The sequence below is a fragment of the Seriola aureovittata genome, chromosome 13 (genome assembly GCF_021018895.1).
Source record: "Seriola aureovittata isolate HTS-2021-v1 ecotype China chromosome 13, ASM2101889v1, whole genome shotgun sequence".
NCBI classification, from domain to species: domain Eukaryota; kingdom Metazoa; phylum Chordata; class Actinopteri; order Carangiformes; family Carangidae; genus Seriola; species Seriola aureovittata.
In genome coordinates, this window is record NC_079376.1 from 11,813,843 (window position 1) to 11,828,858 (window position 15,016).

Consider the following 15,016-nt stretch of genomic DNA (forward strand, 5'->3'; position numbering starts at 1 on the left):
ATACAACAATCAATACATGCTGTACTCTCTCACTCTCCCTTTTTAGCAAAAGGCTTTTATTTTCAAATTAAAATTGGGATGGTGTGTGTGTGTGTGTGTGTGTGTGTGTGTGTGTGTGTGTGTGTGTGTGTGTGTGTATTGGTGCGTTTTCAGGCACATGGCTGATCAAAGGAGTGGCGGAACATGTCAGCGTGTTTCAGCTGATGTGACTCGTTCACTCTCACCAGCCGCAGAGAACAAACAGCTGAATATGTGAGCCTTATTTAACTCCTTAAAACCGCACAATGAGCTGACAAGGACAACAATGAATGTCGACAGCGTGTAGGAGCCTTCGTTGGAACATCACGGTTTGGACACAAGTCTGGTATTCATGTGGACGTTTTTTTTTTTCGGTGCTGCTGAGCATTTGGGTTCAGTGCGTGTTTACATGCGAGTGTGTTTACCGTGCTAACAGAACAGGATGGACCTGCTGCTCTGCTAGTTGTCAGTGATCCCTACACATTGAAGAAACTTAATCCAGCCTTTACATAAGGAAAACACTTAAATCACAGTCATCTGTCACAGGGTTACACCTAATTCCGCCACTTGACTGATTGATTACCTGGAAGAGGTGTGAGGTAGATACATGGTACAGCCTTGTTCGTGCCTCGGCTTTATCGCCCCTCCTGTCTCCCGTTTGCCTCTGCACGGCTGTCAATCACTGCTGTTTATTGTTCTGCCAACTGACTTCGCCCCAGATGAAAGCCTGTCGTTGACATCACCCAATAAACCCGCGCCCCATTCTTAAGCCAGCTGATCTTCTGTTCAGGCGGTTGTGTGGCGGGACCACTAGCTGGCTGCGTGCTCGCTCGCCCCCCTGTGCCGCTGAATGTGAGTCATACCTGCAGTCATGTCCTGTTGCCACCATGATGACAGCCTTTCCATTACCGTCAGGAACATAACTGCCTCATTACCCAAGAGGCAATCTGCTGAAGGATAACCCTGCAGCCGTCGGTGGAGTGGCTGCAGTCCACTAGCAGGCTTTACATTTCTCCACATGAGCCTTTTATTATGCTGGTTTACTTTCTGTTTGTCGGGCGTCTTTGTGTGTTGATGTATTTCACCTCTCTTCATATATAAACACTATAGTAAAGGTTCATACAACATAATAAAAGAACATTGCTTGTTAAATTGACTGTAAAATTACAATTTGCAGTTCAACTACCGTAGTCTTTTTTTATTCCATGGCCACATTAGCAGCGGCTCATTTGCAGTTTCTCACAAATATTTCTTTCACTTTCTTCTACCAGAGGCATTTTCTGAGTTATCGAGAGGACTTTGTTTACTGTAAAGTGCTGCCAACATTGTCCTCTTGCTGTAGGAGACATAACAGCTTTTGGGTATATGGAAAAAAAAATCCAGGACAAATTGCTAAATTAAAAAATAATCTTGGTTTTATTTGATTTGATTTATAGGTGAAAATCTGTAGTAGGCTAAAAGTATATTATAATTTCCTTCTGATCCAAAAGGAAAATATTTCCTTATATTATTATAATATTTCAAAAAAAAAAAAAAAAAAAATCAGATAAATTTGTGAGTTGTCACAGGTTGTAAGTATTGCAGTTGTGTTGATTGAATGTAATCTATCAAAATGAAGGCGAGAGGAAAAGATGTCATGTTGCGTGTTGCAGATTCGGTGCAACAGCTCATTTGTGCAACATCAGTGCAGCATAACGCAACAGTCTGGGCCGGGGAAGGAAGGGAATTCAGCCCGTCGAGGTACACACTGCGTGTTATGTAAAGGTGACATGGAGAAACATGCAGTCAGCAGGAATGACCGCACTCGCCGTTTCTAATCAAGCCAAGTTGTCGACTGTTTGAGAGCTGTGACTTCACACCCTCCTCCTCTTCGCTGCCTCCACCCTAAACACATCAGATTTCTTTTTTGCTAGAATAACAAAACCTGTGAGTAAACTTTGACGTGCGATGGGAACATGAAGGTGAATTTCAGCTTATAAAAGTTTTTTTTTTTCTTTTTTTTCATGATTTGTTTTCCAAATATATTACACTTCCTCTTGTTTCCTGTTACCTAGGTTACAGTATGTGAGATAAATCATATTTTCGTCCAGCGTCTTCAATCGATGTTGTTGTCTGCCTCGTTGAGAATGAAAAACAAGAACATGCTGTTCTCTTCCCCTCTCTCACCTGTTGTCCTATAACTCTCACTCACTGCAAATACAGTAGTAGCAGGTGCTGGATCAAGCTGTGCGTGTGTGCGTGTGTGTGTGTGTGTATTTTCTGCTGACAGTCAACGGGTCGTCCTTCAGTTGTGCTTAGATACTAATGGTGCTACCTGTCGTATTATTTGAGCGTGCCCTCTGTGCATGTGTGTGTGCGTGGTTGCCTACAGAAATACCGGCTACTTAGTTGTGGAAACACATCGGACACATTGTCTACATCAAACACATGCTAACTCACTTGCTAAGTCTCTCTCTGTCTCTCTCTCTCTCTCTCTCTCACACACACACACACACACACACACACACACACATATGTACAAAGAGAACAAAGCGAGTGGGTCATGGCAGGGAACATTGCGATGGCAGATGAGCAGGCCACTATTCAGCCGTGTGTAACTCAGCACCCCCTCTCCTCTTCCTCGTTTCCCCCCCTCCTCTTCCTCCTCTCATTCCCTCAGGATGTCCGCTCATAGAGACCACATGAATTAGTGATCAGCACGCTCACTTGTTACACACCAATCGGCCGTGGGTGTATCAGCGGGGTTAAAAACAAACAGTAGGCTACATGCTATTATGGAACATGATCTTGGAGCTTTCCCACATCTCCGCTCATGCCAAAATAGCAATTTAGGTTAAGGAAGTATTCATTGTGTGTGTGTGTGTGTGTGTGTGTGTTTATATGTGTGTGTATATGAGAAAGATTACCTTATCGGTTATCACACATGGAGTTTGATGACATGTGAGTCATAGTAGCTGACTAAGGCTCATGGAAAATTCACGGTTTGAATGAAAAAGCTTAAGTGGGCTCTGCAGACAGGCCAAGCAAGTGCTATCATCGTTATTATTGTTCTCAGGCTGATTATAATTAAACCCAAATCAGGAGGGTTTGCAAACAAACAGTAGCTGGTTACTGTAAGAATGACTTAACATTTATCACATGGCCAGAAACACGACTCCAAATGAATGCTAATGTTGTAACTATCCACTCTTAATTTGTTGTGCCCACCTAAAACCCTCCTATACAGCTTTGCTACAGGGTGTCCTGTTGCTCTGGCTTTAAGCAAGGTTTTCGAAACACAAAAAAAACTAGACTCATAAAAAAAAAAAAGGGGCTCACGAGATGGATAAAAACACAGGTCTGTGTCGCAGAGGGTGACTCATTAACCTCTTTGATAAAATATGAGATATCACCACTTGTCCTATATAGAATTAAAGGAAAAGGAGCTATTTGGTTAACTTCTGTTTTGTAGTCGACCGTGTAGTCAATTTTTAATGAGCACACTTAACACTTGGCTGTCCCTGTATCGGGGTGAGTCACACTCTTCCCCCTCCTCTGGTGTTTTAAGATTCTTGTTTTCTAATTGCTAAGTTAGTCTTTAATTCTCCTCAAAATGCATAAAAGGAGTCAAGATATTCAACATTCCTGACTTGACCTCTTTCCCATGCTTCTGCTTTAGAATGCACCTTGTATGGTGAGCTACAAACCTGACTAAAAATGGTATCACGGAGCCCGAAGGTGAACTCAGCTCTGAAGTTTAGCCAGCCACCCCGAGGTGTTTAGCAAGCGAAGAGCAGATGCACTTACATGGGGAGAAAAACTGGAAATAAAACAAGAGGGAAAAGAGAGGGTATTATGAGTAAAAGCGTTAATCTGCTTATTTTTGAAATGCAAATTGTATTACCACAGTGTACACCACACTGCAGCACAACTGTGTTTCACAGCTTGCTGAATCATTAATAACTCAGCATGTGTCAGACAGGGTGATGATGAGATTTCTCTTCAGAGATGCAGAGTCCATCCTGTATTTTAGAGCATGTTCTCTGTCTCATACTGACAATGGCTAAAAGCACTCAGTACTTAGCTGTACGGAAACAGTCAGTCATCAAAGACTCTAAATAGTAGTTCTTCAATTAATAATTACTACATTACAATTAATGCTGTAAGGCTTTTGAAAGATATTCAGTGGTTCTACATTCTTACAGTATATCTTACTTTTAAGGGCTTTTCACTATTATTTTCCAGTTTTCAGGTACAATATAACATGGTAGAGTTGAACGATTAGTCGAATGATCAATTCATGAGTCATTTTCCATGCAAAAATGCAGAACGTTTGATGGTTCCACCTACTCAAATGTGAGGATATTCTGCTTGTTCTTGTTTCATATCATGGTAGATTCAATATCTTTGAGTTTGGGACTGTTGGTCAGAAAAAAAACCAACTTCACATGACTTGGACAGATTTTGATGGACTTTTTCACTGTTTTCTGATATTTTATAGACCAAACAATTAGTCGATTAAAAAAGAATAAATGGCAGATAACAGAAAAATGGAAAAGAATCATTATTAGTTGCAGCCCTATAGCAATGCACAGCTTCCTTCAAGCATTTCTGTGGAGAATATTATCATTAAAGCGTGTCCGCCCTCTGATTATGACACGACTCTCACAATCGGTTCATATGACAAGCACATCCAAATCCTTGTGATGCGTTTCGTAATGTACAACATAAATCCTGTTATGTGTTGAAGTATAATAGTTTTTGAATCACAAAGTCTCAAACAAGTTGAGACCAGATATATACGAGAGTTTTTTAAGGACTCGGAACTAACAGGACACATAGACAGAACCCAGCACTCATTTCATTTCAGCGTGCTGAGTTTATAGACACCTGGTGTCTCCCATCACAAAGCTGTCACTAATGTGCAGCGGCAGATCTCACAGCCGACATGCTGCCTGTGTTCCTTCAGGTAGCAGGCGCCCTTCCCATCATGGTGAGAGGTGCTGTGTCAGCCGAACAAGGGAAGTGTTGTGGGAGTATTTCAGATTTCTGTCTCCCACAGCCTGTAACAGAAAAGAAAATATATTCAGATAGAAGGTGTCATTCAACAGCACAATCAGGGACTGATTCAATAGTGGCGCTTACCAGCTGATATTGAGGCCATTGACTGCACACATGTGGCTCTCAGGACACATGAATAAAGCAACGAATAGGAAAAGGCAACAGTACGATCATTCGCTTGGTGTGCTGTGTAACCTTGGCTATATGTCACAGAGCAATAACTGAATAAATGACATGACAGCACCCTTGAGAAGCACCTGCGAAAACTTGCGTTGGTCTACGTTAGGCCCGTACTGTTCGTGACAGTCTTCCCTCTCGACTGGCACATTCAATCAATCGTCTATCTTGATTCTTAGAAAGAAGACTCGGCTCCATAGTCATGTTTCCGCCTGTGCTTGAAGATGGTCGACTAGGAGACAAAGAATTACGCTACTGATTACTGAGAAAACCAGCTCTCCCGGCGGCCTTTTTCCTTTTCCTTTCACCCTCCTACTGAGCTGCTTGATTGAGTTCACAGCTGAGGAGGCCAATTTGGTGCCCATGGAGAGGACTGCATCAAAAAACATAGGAGATGTGGGAATATATCATACGGGTATAGTTAAAAACAAAGTGTGATGCATAAGGAGGAGGGGGCAGTGATCAGAGACGGGAGAGAATGGCATAAAGATTTAACAAAAAACAGGAAATGGAGAGTGAGAAAAGAGGACTGTAAGTCAGACAGAGAAGATTGCAGGAAAATGACATGGAGCAGGAAATCTAATTTCACTATTAACTCAATAGAAAATGAAATAGGTGCAGAGCAGTTACAGTCACGTCTGCTGCTCAGACAGAGGTGTCGGTGAATAATAACTAAACCCCCAAACTTCAGCTCACCATGAAATGTGTCATCTTTCGAAGAAAAAATTAAAGAACAGATGGTGCAATTTGTGTTGGATATTTACACAGAATATACTTATTGAGAGCAATTCAGTAAAGTTAATTTGACAGCTTATTCATATACTGTAACAAATCAAATAATAGAAGATGGTATTGATTAAGCTGCTCCAGGGACATTTTGCCAGAAGGCAACCACTCCTCTGTGTAGCTGCTGCTGAAACAATTAGTTGGTTAGCTGATAAGGTGCTCAACAGAAAGTAAATCAACAACAATTAGTTTACTAAACAAAAATGATAATTACTTGCTGTTTCCAGCTACTGCAAATTTCTCTATTTTAGATTATTGCAAATTGAGTATCATTTGGGATTTGAAAAGGTAGTCAGATCAAACGAGAAGGAAGCTGAAGATGTTACTTTGGTTCTTGGAAATTGTGATGAGCATTGGTGACATTTTGTAGACAATTTAGTGATTAAACAGTCAAAATATAATATTGTTCAGTCACACCTGTAGCTCTTGCCTACTAGCTGTTGATGACATTTTGCATTCTTCCCTCGAAGTGTGTTTTACCTTGAATGGATAAATGGAATTTTCTTCTACCTCAGTATCTGCAGAATATCAGCATGATGCAAGATGCTAAACAATGGTCCGTTCAGTCAGAAAACACAGATATCGGTCTCTAATCACATTTTGTACACTTTGTGTGTTTTTATCGTCTACAGGAGAGGTTTGAGGCGTTGTTTAGGATCTATGACGAACAGACGACTTTCCAGATGTTCAAAAGCTTCCGGAGAGTCCGGATCAACTTCAGCACCCCAGAGGCCGCTGCCCGCGCTCGCATCGAGCTGCACGAGTCAGAGTTCAACGGCAAGAAGCTGAAACTCTACTTTGCCCAAGTGAGTGTCAGTTAAGGGGTCTGGGAAAGGGCAGGCAGGGGGCCTGGGACATGGACCATCTAAGCAAGAGCACTGCTTATTTACGTGGATGGTTATGCCCTAGTGCATCGTTCTCTTCAGAACACACACACACATACATACACACACACACACACACACACACATACACACACACACACACACACACACACAAGTACACACATATAACAGGGACAAAAAGTCAAAAGAGGGTGACACTCCCTCTACTTGACCCTCCTTTCACATTCTCTCTCTCTCTCTTTGTTGATGTTGTTGTTGATTCTTTCTTCTTTGAGCCACACCTGACTGTTTCCTCAACTCCCCCAATGTTCCTATAAAAAACAACAGTCGCATAATTCAACACATGAGCACATGAATTCTTGATTTGTATGCGTGTGTGTGCCTGCATGTTGCCTGTGGGAAAACAAAGTGAAATGTGTTTCTAGTACAAACACAAAATAAGAAGAGCGCATAATAGGAGTACTGTGATGAACTGACACATTATACTCAGTCACATCTATAAACAGGAGATTAGAGTAGGCCTGGATTTGAATATTTAGACGTCTCGTTGGTTATATACTGTATAACCATTGTTTCAACAGCATTTAAATTACTATATTTCAATGTGTTGCAAGTCCAGAAAAAAACATTGATATGGATATCTTTAAAAAGAAATACAAATTTTAACCCCATTTATAACCTGGTTTTACCTGCGATACTTAGATGCCATATGGCCTGCAAACAATCAAGTTCATGCAGGGAAATCATGAGTCAACTTATAATTGATGCCCACTTTGTCATAAATACATGACCCCTGCTGCACCTCTCAGTACTTTGATATAAGAGGATTAAGGATTTTACAGCTCAGACAGATGCCACATGCAGGTATTGTAATTATGGCAATTGGCAGATATCAAAACACCAAAATCCCCTCATGGGAAGGAGCCTGCGATTTGAGACTAAAAGATTGAAGCTGTGACTGTAAACCTAATGTGCTTTTCTAAGTTTCATGATTACAATTTATAAAGTACAGGACCTTCAACAGCTTCACCCAATTTGACCCAATTTGCACAGCCTTGCACTAGTGTTTCAAAAGTAGAAAAAACTGTTCACATCCATTTACTCCTACTTCTACTCATTGTCAAGATGTGTCCAAATATAATGTCTTTGATCTCCTATTTAGAGCACCACAGCCCTAATCAGTTGTCATCTTTCATCGTTATCATCTACAATAGGTCCAGAATGGCGATGAGGACATCGACAAGTCGTACCTGGCCCCTCCCCAGCCCGTCAAACAGTTTCTGATCTCGCCGCCTGCCTCGCCACCAGTGGGCTGGAGCCAGAGCGAAGATGCTACGCCCGTTATCAACTACGACCTGCTGTGTGCAGTAGCCAAGCTAGGACCTGGTCAGTACTCACTAGGTTCAATAAGCTTGTACTGTGTGCTCATAGTTACACACACACACAGACAGACACTGAGAACACTGAGAAAACAGTCTGTAATAAAGAAATCTAATTTGTGTCATTCATCTCTGAATGGTAACCCAGATACAAACAGGAAATCATTTCACACTTCTCAGCAGGGTGTTATAGAAAGGCTATGTGTCTAGGAAGCAATTAGGACAAAGGAATCGGTGTGGACATTGAGTCATCACTGTTTTATTCTTTATTTTTCTTCACTTTTTTCCTTTCCATGTTTGTATATGTTCCCGTTTGCAAAATGTAAATTAACAATTAAATCCTTCAATCAAACAGTGACTGATTATTTAATAATATTAATTAATTACTAATATTAATTAATATTTTAGCGGCTGGACTTAGCAGGTCAGTCTTTGGATTTCTCCCCATGCCATACATACTTGTTTTGCTTGTTTGCTTGTTTGTTTGTTTGTTTGTTTTCTTCTTGCCTTTCTGAAACCAAAACCCACAAGAGCAAAAGTCTAGGGAACAGATTAAACTGTGTGTTTGTTCACACTAACATAACATGAGATCATTAGCATGTCTGGCTAACTAGCTTACCACCTGCAGGAGTAACCGAATGTTACTTGTTTGTGGAGTTACATTTTAGCCAAGTCTGGATGTTAACGTTAACAGCACTGTCTTCCCTCTCGTTTGGGACACTTTACACTCTGGGAGCTCCAGCTTACATTCCCTGAGTTAGCACTTCATTTGCCAAACATATATGGTTAGCTAAAACATGGAGTAAAGCATGGACTAGTATGTTAGCTAAGTTAGATCGAAATAAGTGTTAAATCTTACATTTTTCCTTATAATACAACTGACCAGCTCTACCTTGCAATACAAGAACAATGTGTTTCTTTACTTTTCTTCCACACAGATTGTTAGTTAGTGAAAAGGCAAACTTTTTGTTTGGGAGCTGTTAGCTTTAGCCTCACTCTTTTAGCATCATGTTATGTACAGCACGAGCCATGATGTGCATATTTAAGAGCCTTTTTTAGATTGTAGTTTTAAAACAAGTCAGCTAGAGACAGCTTTTTCAATGGAGCTAAGATTTGCTTAACCACTTAAAAGCTAGCTACAGCTAATTAACTTGTCCAGTTAGACTTATTTCAGCCAACTAAACTGACAGTTGCAGTCTAGAAATAAGAAGCCTGCTTTTGTCTACCTCTGTCTGAAATCAGTGGCACATTTTTTCTGAAATTACTACAATGTTCATCTGCTAGACATACCACTATTATCACTGTAAACAGTGTATTGTGAGGGGGGGAAATGGTAAATTCCCATGAAGAAGACAATGATGTAACACTACACCAAAAACCAGTGTAATGATTAGAGTGTAGATCAGTTTCACTGCACCACAGACGGTTCTTTTTGCAGTTCATGTCCCATTACAATTTTAGCAAGTGTATTAAATGTGTCGCAGCTCAGTTCAGCACAGTCAGATTTGGAAGATTTTAAGACCTTTCCCTGCAGCCTTGTTTCCCGGCAGCTTTTGTGCTCAGTAATGTCTCCTCTGTCTGCCTTGTCGACAAGATTTTAGATTGCAGCAACCTTTATAAAATGTCACCAAACACACACGGAAAGGTGTGCCATGTCCACAATGTCTTTCCATGTTTGTGTATGTGGGTCTATTCATGCTGATGAAGTGGAAAACATTGTGTCTAAGTCTGTATGCAGTTGAACAGTATTATATAGGATTATTTTTATTATTAACAAAAACATGATTAAGCTTTCCACACACACACACACACACACACACACACACAAACAGTGTCCAGCCCAGAGGACCACTTTTGATACATTTTGCTGTTACCATAGCAACACAAGGCATCAGGAAATGGCTTTGTTCTTCCCCTCGCATCCTGGCATCTAAAATCAGATTAGCACTGGGCTGCAGCATAGTGCGCTGACTCCCTCTGTCAACTCCCTGCGGTAACAGCAGGACTCTATTCACTGTCCATCTTTCTGTTTGGCACCACAGTGAAAAGCTACTAGACCAATTCCCTCCTGACAGTCTGCCAGCTGTCTCATCTCATCTCCATGGCAACTGTGATACAATCTTGCAAGTGTATGTTTTCAGTCTGAATCCACTGAGTCTGACATCTGGACAAATGGCAGCACCATTCCAAGCAAAAGTCTTATTTGTTTTTTCTTGAATCCATGTCCTACAGCATGAGAGATTAACCATTATTGAACGGACAGAAAAAAACAGTAGATTATTTTGTCCTGTAAAAATCCTCTCAATGCTTTCTAAATGAATCTCAATAGTAAATGATAAATTGCATAGTCATATAATTCTTGTTAGAGCTGTTCCAGCCTGTCTTACCGTTTGAAAAGACATTGGTTTTTGTCTCCCTATCCACAGTCGTGGAAGAAGTATATATTATTTAAATTTTTTACGTAAGCAAAACTAGCAGCCAAGCATTCAAAATGGTACTTAACTAAAAGTAATGTTATCATCAAATGTAGTTGCTACAGTATTAAAAGTCAAAGAGCGGCATTATAGTATAGGATTATTATTACAGGCGGTTTAATGTATAAAAAATCATTGCAACTTACAATCTGATCAAAGGTTTTGTATTTAAAATCATAATCTGCAAAGTAACATGAAGCTGTCATCGTTATTATAACCCACTTGTTAGTCATCTCAGTAACCACCATTCTGTACAATGTTAGGGTATTTAGTTTGGAAATATTTCCTAAGTAACTCTTGCTCTTTCTTTCTCTCTTTCCATCCCTTCCTCCTTGCCTTCCTCCCCACAGGTGAAAAGTATGAGCTCCATGCGGGGACGGAGTCCACCCCCAGCGTGGTCGTCCATGTGTGCGAGAGCGAGACAGAGGAGGATGAGGCGGCGCGGCCAAAGCAGCAGATCGTCCAGACCAGACGTCCCGACGGACCCCCCAAAGTCTTCAACTAGAGAGGCTCCCCCCCCCACACACCCCGACACCGGCGCGGCCCCCGACCGCCCTTTAAACCCGCAACACACCTGCCCTCTCTCTCTCGTCTCTGCACTCACAGAGAGCGTCGATGCCCCTCATTTCAGTTCAACTACAAGCAAAAACAAACCAACAAACATTGCTCGAAGACGGTGTTTGTGGGGAGCGTGGCGATGGAATGAGGTGGCTTGAAGGGGATGGATGAGAATCACACACACACTCATCACATTCTGCGGACAGCGTGGGGAGTGGCTGGCACGCTTGCCTCCACCCCACCAACCCCCCTCGTTTTCAGCAAGAGGGGTCCAATTACCTGTCCCAATGCAGGCACCTGTCACTTATCACACACACTCAGCTCTCATTGCTAGTCCTGCTCAGTAGCTTGCTAGTTAGTTAGCTTGTTAGCTGTACCTCTCCCTTCGTCTCACAGTTGTGTGTACAATAACCTTTGGTTGAGGACATGCGTTACCTCTAAACAAAGACATTTTTCTTTTCTTTTTTTATAATAAGTTGTTTTCATTTATATATAAATCTATATATATTTAAAAATATATATAAATCTATATATATATTTCATCCATCCATCATATCTGCTGGTTTGTAGCTTCAGCTTGCATCAAGATTGAGTGTGTGATGTTCCCGCTCTTGTCTGCATGTATATACTGTATTACAAAAAATACGTACAGAAACACAAATACTAACGAGATATATCAAGAAAAAGGAACCTATTTAACATCACACACAGCACGAAGCACCATATGTGACTAACAAAGTTGTGGTGGTTGTTTGACTTTTTTCCCGCTCGTTTTCGCTTTTCGTCTTTTTTATTTGGAGAGGTGTTGTTTTTTGCTAAACTACTAGATGTGTATTCTTACTATGTATTTGATACCCCAGCACTTTTTGCATGCTTAGTTACTGCTGTAGATGAGGAGCTGAGGTGTCTTTTTTATTGTTCTTTGTGATGACAGGGAAATGGTGTGATGCTTTTGACGCAAGTGCATATCCCCACGCAGAGTTTAAAGTGACGTCTTTGGGAAAAAAAAGGCTTAATGGATTTTTTGGAAGATTGACAGTTCAGTCTTCAACTTGATGGAAAATTTGCATTTGTCCTTTTTGTTTTTTTTTTTGGTTTTTTTGGGGGGGTATTTGATGGATCAGAAACAGTTCATCCCCCTAATTTTCTTCAAGGGGTTTGATATGTTGTTGTTTTTTTTCTCTGATTCTGTTTGTTGTAATTCATATCTTTAATGTCTTGGTTATGTTGTTTGATCAAACCCACTTTCTATGTGTCAGGTTTTCTTCTGAAACCTACTGCTTGTTTTGCACTGAGTATCTCTTGATATCTCCAAGCAATTGCGGGGTTCTCGAACGTCTCCTGCTGCGCACCAGAATACTGCGCTGCTTTTCGCTGTAAATAGCTGAGCGTAGCATAGATTTGTGGAAATAGTCCTTTTAGATTTTGTAGTTTACCTGGAAGCATTTTGCTGAGAAAAGGGAAAATTAGGTAGCCTCATGAGATATCAACCAAAGCATTTATTCACCTCACATTGTCATCAAAACATAAACTGATTTTTCTTACTCAAAGACACTGCTGTATATTTGTTAAACCGAGAAAGAAATCATATTTTCCCAACCTAACTGCAGTACTTTATTGCATTTTTTATTTTATATTAACATAATGCTTTTTCTGCAGTATGTTGTTCAGTGGAAACTCAAACAAATTTCCACTAAAAATCATAAGGTTCTTACTTAAACATTTCTCTTCTTTTTTATTTAATTCTCCCCACAGTCCCATATCAGATTAGTGTGCTTCACTTACTCATTTAATGAAATCATTCAGTGCTTTAGAAGCAACAGGAACAAATGTTTCTAACAGGGCTTTTGGGTGTCAGCAGTGAGTCTAAACCTTATTTGTCATTAGGCAGCATGTAATCTTAACTTTTTTGCAATATAACAATATTAGTAAGCAAAAGTCCATCTGCATGTGAGCACTTTATTGTCAGTGTTTTGTTTGTTTCCTTGATATAAAACTGTCTTTCTTGAGACAAAGTAGGAAGCACATTGCATTTCTTCTCTGTTTCTTTCTTGTGTATTTTTTTTCGTCTTTTATCTCAAGCTGAACACCTGGTTAGCCTTTTCACCAGCATATTGCAGTGAGTGAAACACTCCACTTCCTTTTTGCTAGTGTGAACCTTGGAGAATTTCAGGCCTTTTGGATCTAAGGGAGTGTTCCTACTGAAAACGTGTGGACATGCAGTACAGTTATAGGTTTAAAATGAGGCAGGATGAACAAAATCAATGTCTTTGTTTTCGTGTTTGTCCACAAGAAACATTCATCTTATCTTCTGAGAAAGTTAAACAGTTCTTTGAAATTCACCATGCTGGCAGCGTGCGGCTTTATTGGCACTACAGTAAAGCTGTCACAGTTATCTAAGCAGATAGCAGATTGGTGGAACTACCGAGGTGGATTATGATAAAGAGGAAGCGGTGGAACAGGAGGAAAGAATTTTTTACTCTGGTCATGGTGTTTAAAACTGGGTGTATTTTGGTGACAGTTGAAATGAAAATGTATATTTATGTACATATGCCAAGTGTTTTTTTTTTTGTTTTGTTTTTGTTTTTTTGTTGCTGAGGCCAGTCCCGGTGTGCAGTTTGTTACGGCTTTTCTTGGCAATGTTGTAATGGAAAAAAATAATTACAAAAATGTGTAACAATAAGTCCTGAAGATGCTCGATCAAAACCAACTGTCATTGTGTTGTGTTCAACAGTTTAACATGGACTCTGTTTGAATGTTTCTTTTATTTCTGGGGAACGTCTACTAAAAAGGTCAATTAATACAGTTTGTCACTGTTGTACTGTTTCTGTTGAAATATGAATATTGTGTCTTGTATTGTAGGAATCCAAAAAACAAAGTAGCAAAACAAGCAATAATTTACAGTTCTATAATACCGGTATGTGTATTTTCATGTTCTGTACTTATTTCTCAGAGATGGTCTCTGTCTCTTACAGTATCCGCTTCTATTTGTGTAGTATACTAGTCCTTTGTTTCACATAGAGAAATACATAAAGACTTATTCTTAAAAGCCATGTTTAGTGTTGTTTATTTTAGGGGGTTCTTTACTTTAGGGGCTATACTTGACATGCAAACAAAGGAACAAAAACAGAATCTCAAGCAAAATTTCCAATGTAGGATTTAAATGTAGCTCTTGCTAGATTTATTACACATTATGTTCAGATTGCTTGACGTATATTCATCTGAACGTAACTCTAACTAGCTAATCATCCCCTAAAAATACTACTACAGTTGAAGTTATAGCAAATTGTTGCTATATTTCCTAATCCAAGTTAGCCACGCTTACTTTTTACCCTGTGAACCAAATTTTTTAATAGTTTTCTTATTAGGTAGTTATCTATTAAGTTATTTTATATTTTCATATAAACCAAAAATTTTATATATTTCTTGTGTTCTGCAAAATTAGCAAAGAGCTATCATTCACAGCTGCGAGCTAGCAAATAAAGTTGCAACTTGGAAATTGAGAATTTTTTTTCAATCAACTGGTCATTATAAACAATATTAAAACGCCAACATCAGCGTGTTAGCATGCTGGAGTTAGCATTTACTACTAAACACTATGTCTAAGTATAGCCTCACAGAGCCGCTAGCATAGCTGTAGACACTCAGTCTTGTATAAAGGTAGCAGGAAAAACATCCTCAGGTGCTTAACTGCAATGTAATAATAATACTTTAAAGACAGAGGGTGACACTTTACTTT

At 39.9% G+C, this 15,016-nt stretch overlaps 1 protein-coding gene across 2 annotated transcripts in view; it reads left to right on the forward strand.

The window, feature by feature from the left end:
- rcan3 (regulator of calcineurin 3) overlaps positions 1–14,330 on the forward strand; it is a 40,466-nt gene extending 26,136 nt beyond the window's left edge. For both annotated transcript variants that reach the window (XM_056394292.1, XM_056394293.1), the window contains 3 exons: positions 6,654–6,827; positions 8,081–8,252; positions 11,070–14,330. In XM_056394292.1, coding sequence (XP_056250267.1) covers positions 6,654–6,827; positions 8,081–8,252; positions 11,070–11,224 — 501 coding nt within the window. In that variant the 3' untranslated portion in view covers positions 11,225–14,330. The remainder of the gene's footprint in view (positions 1–6,653; positions 6,828–8,080; positions 8,253–11,069) is intronic.
- Positions 14,331–15,016: the final 686 nt, after the last annotated feature.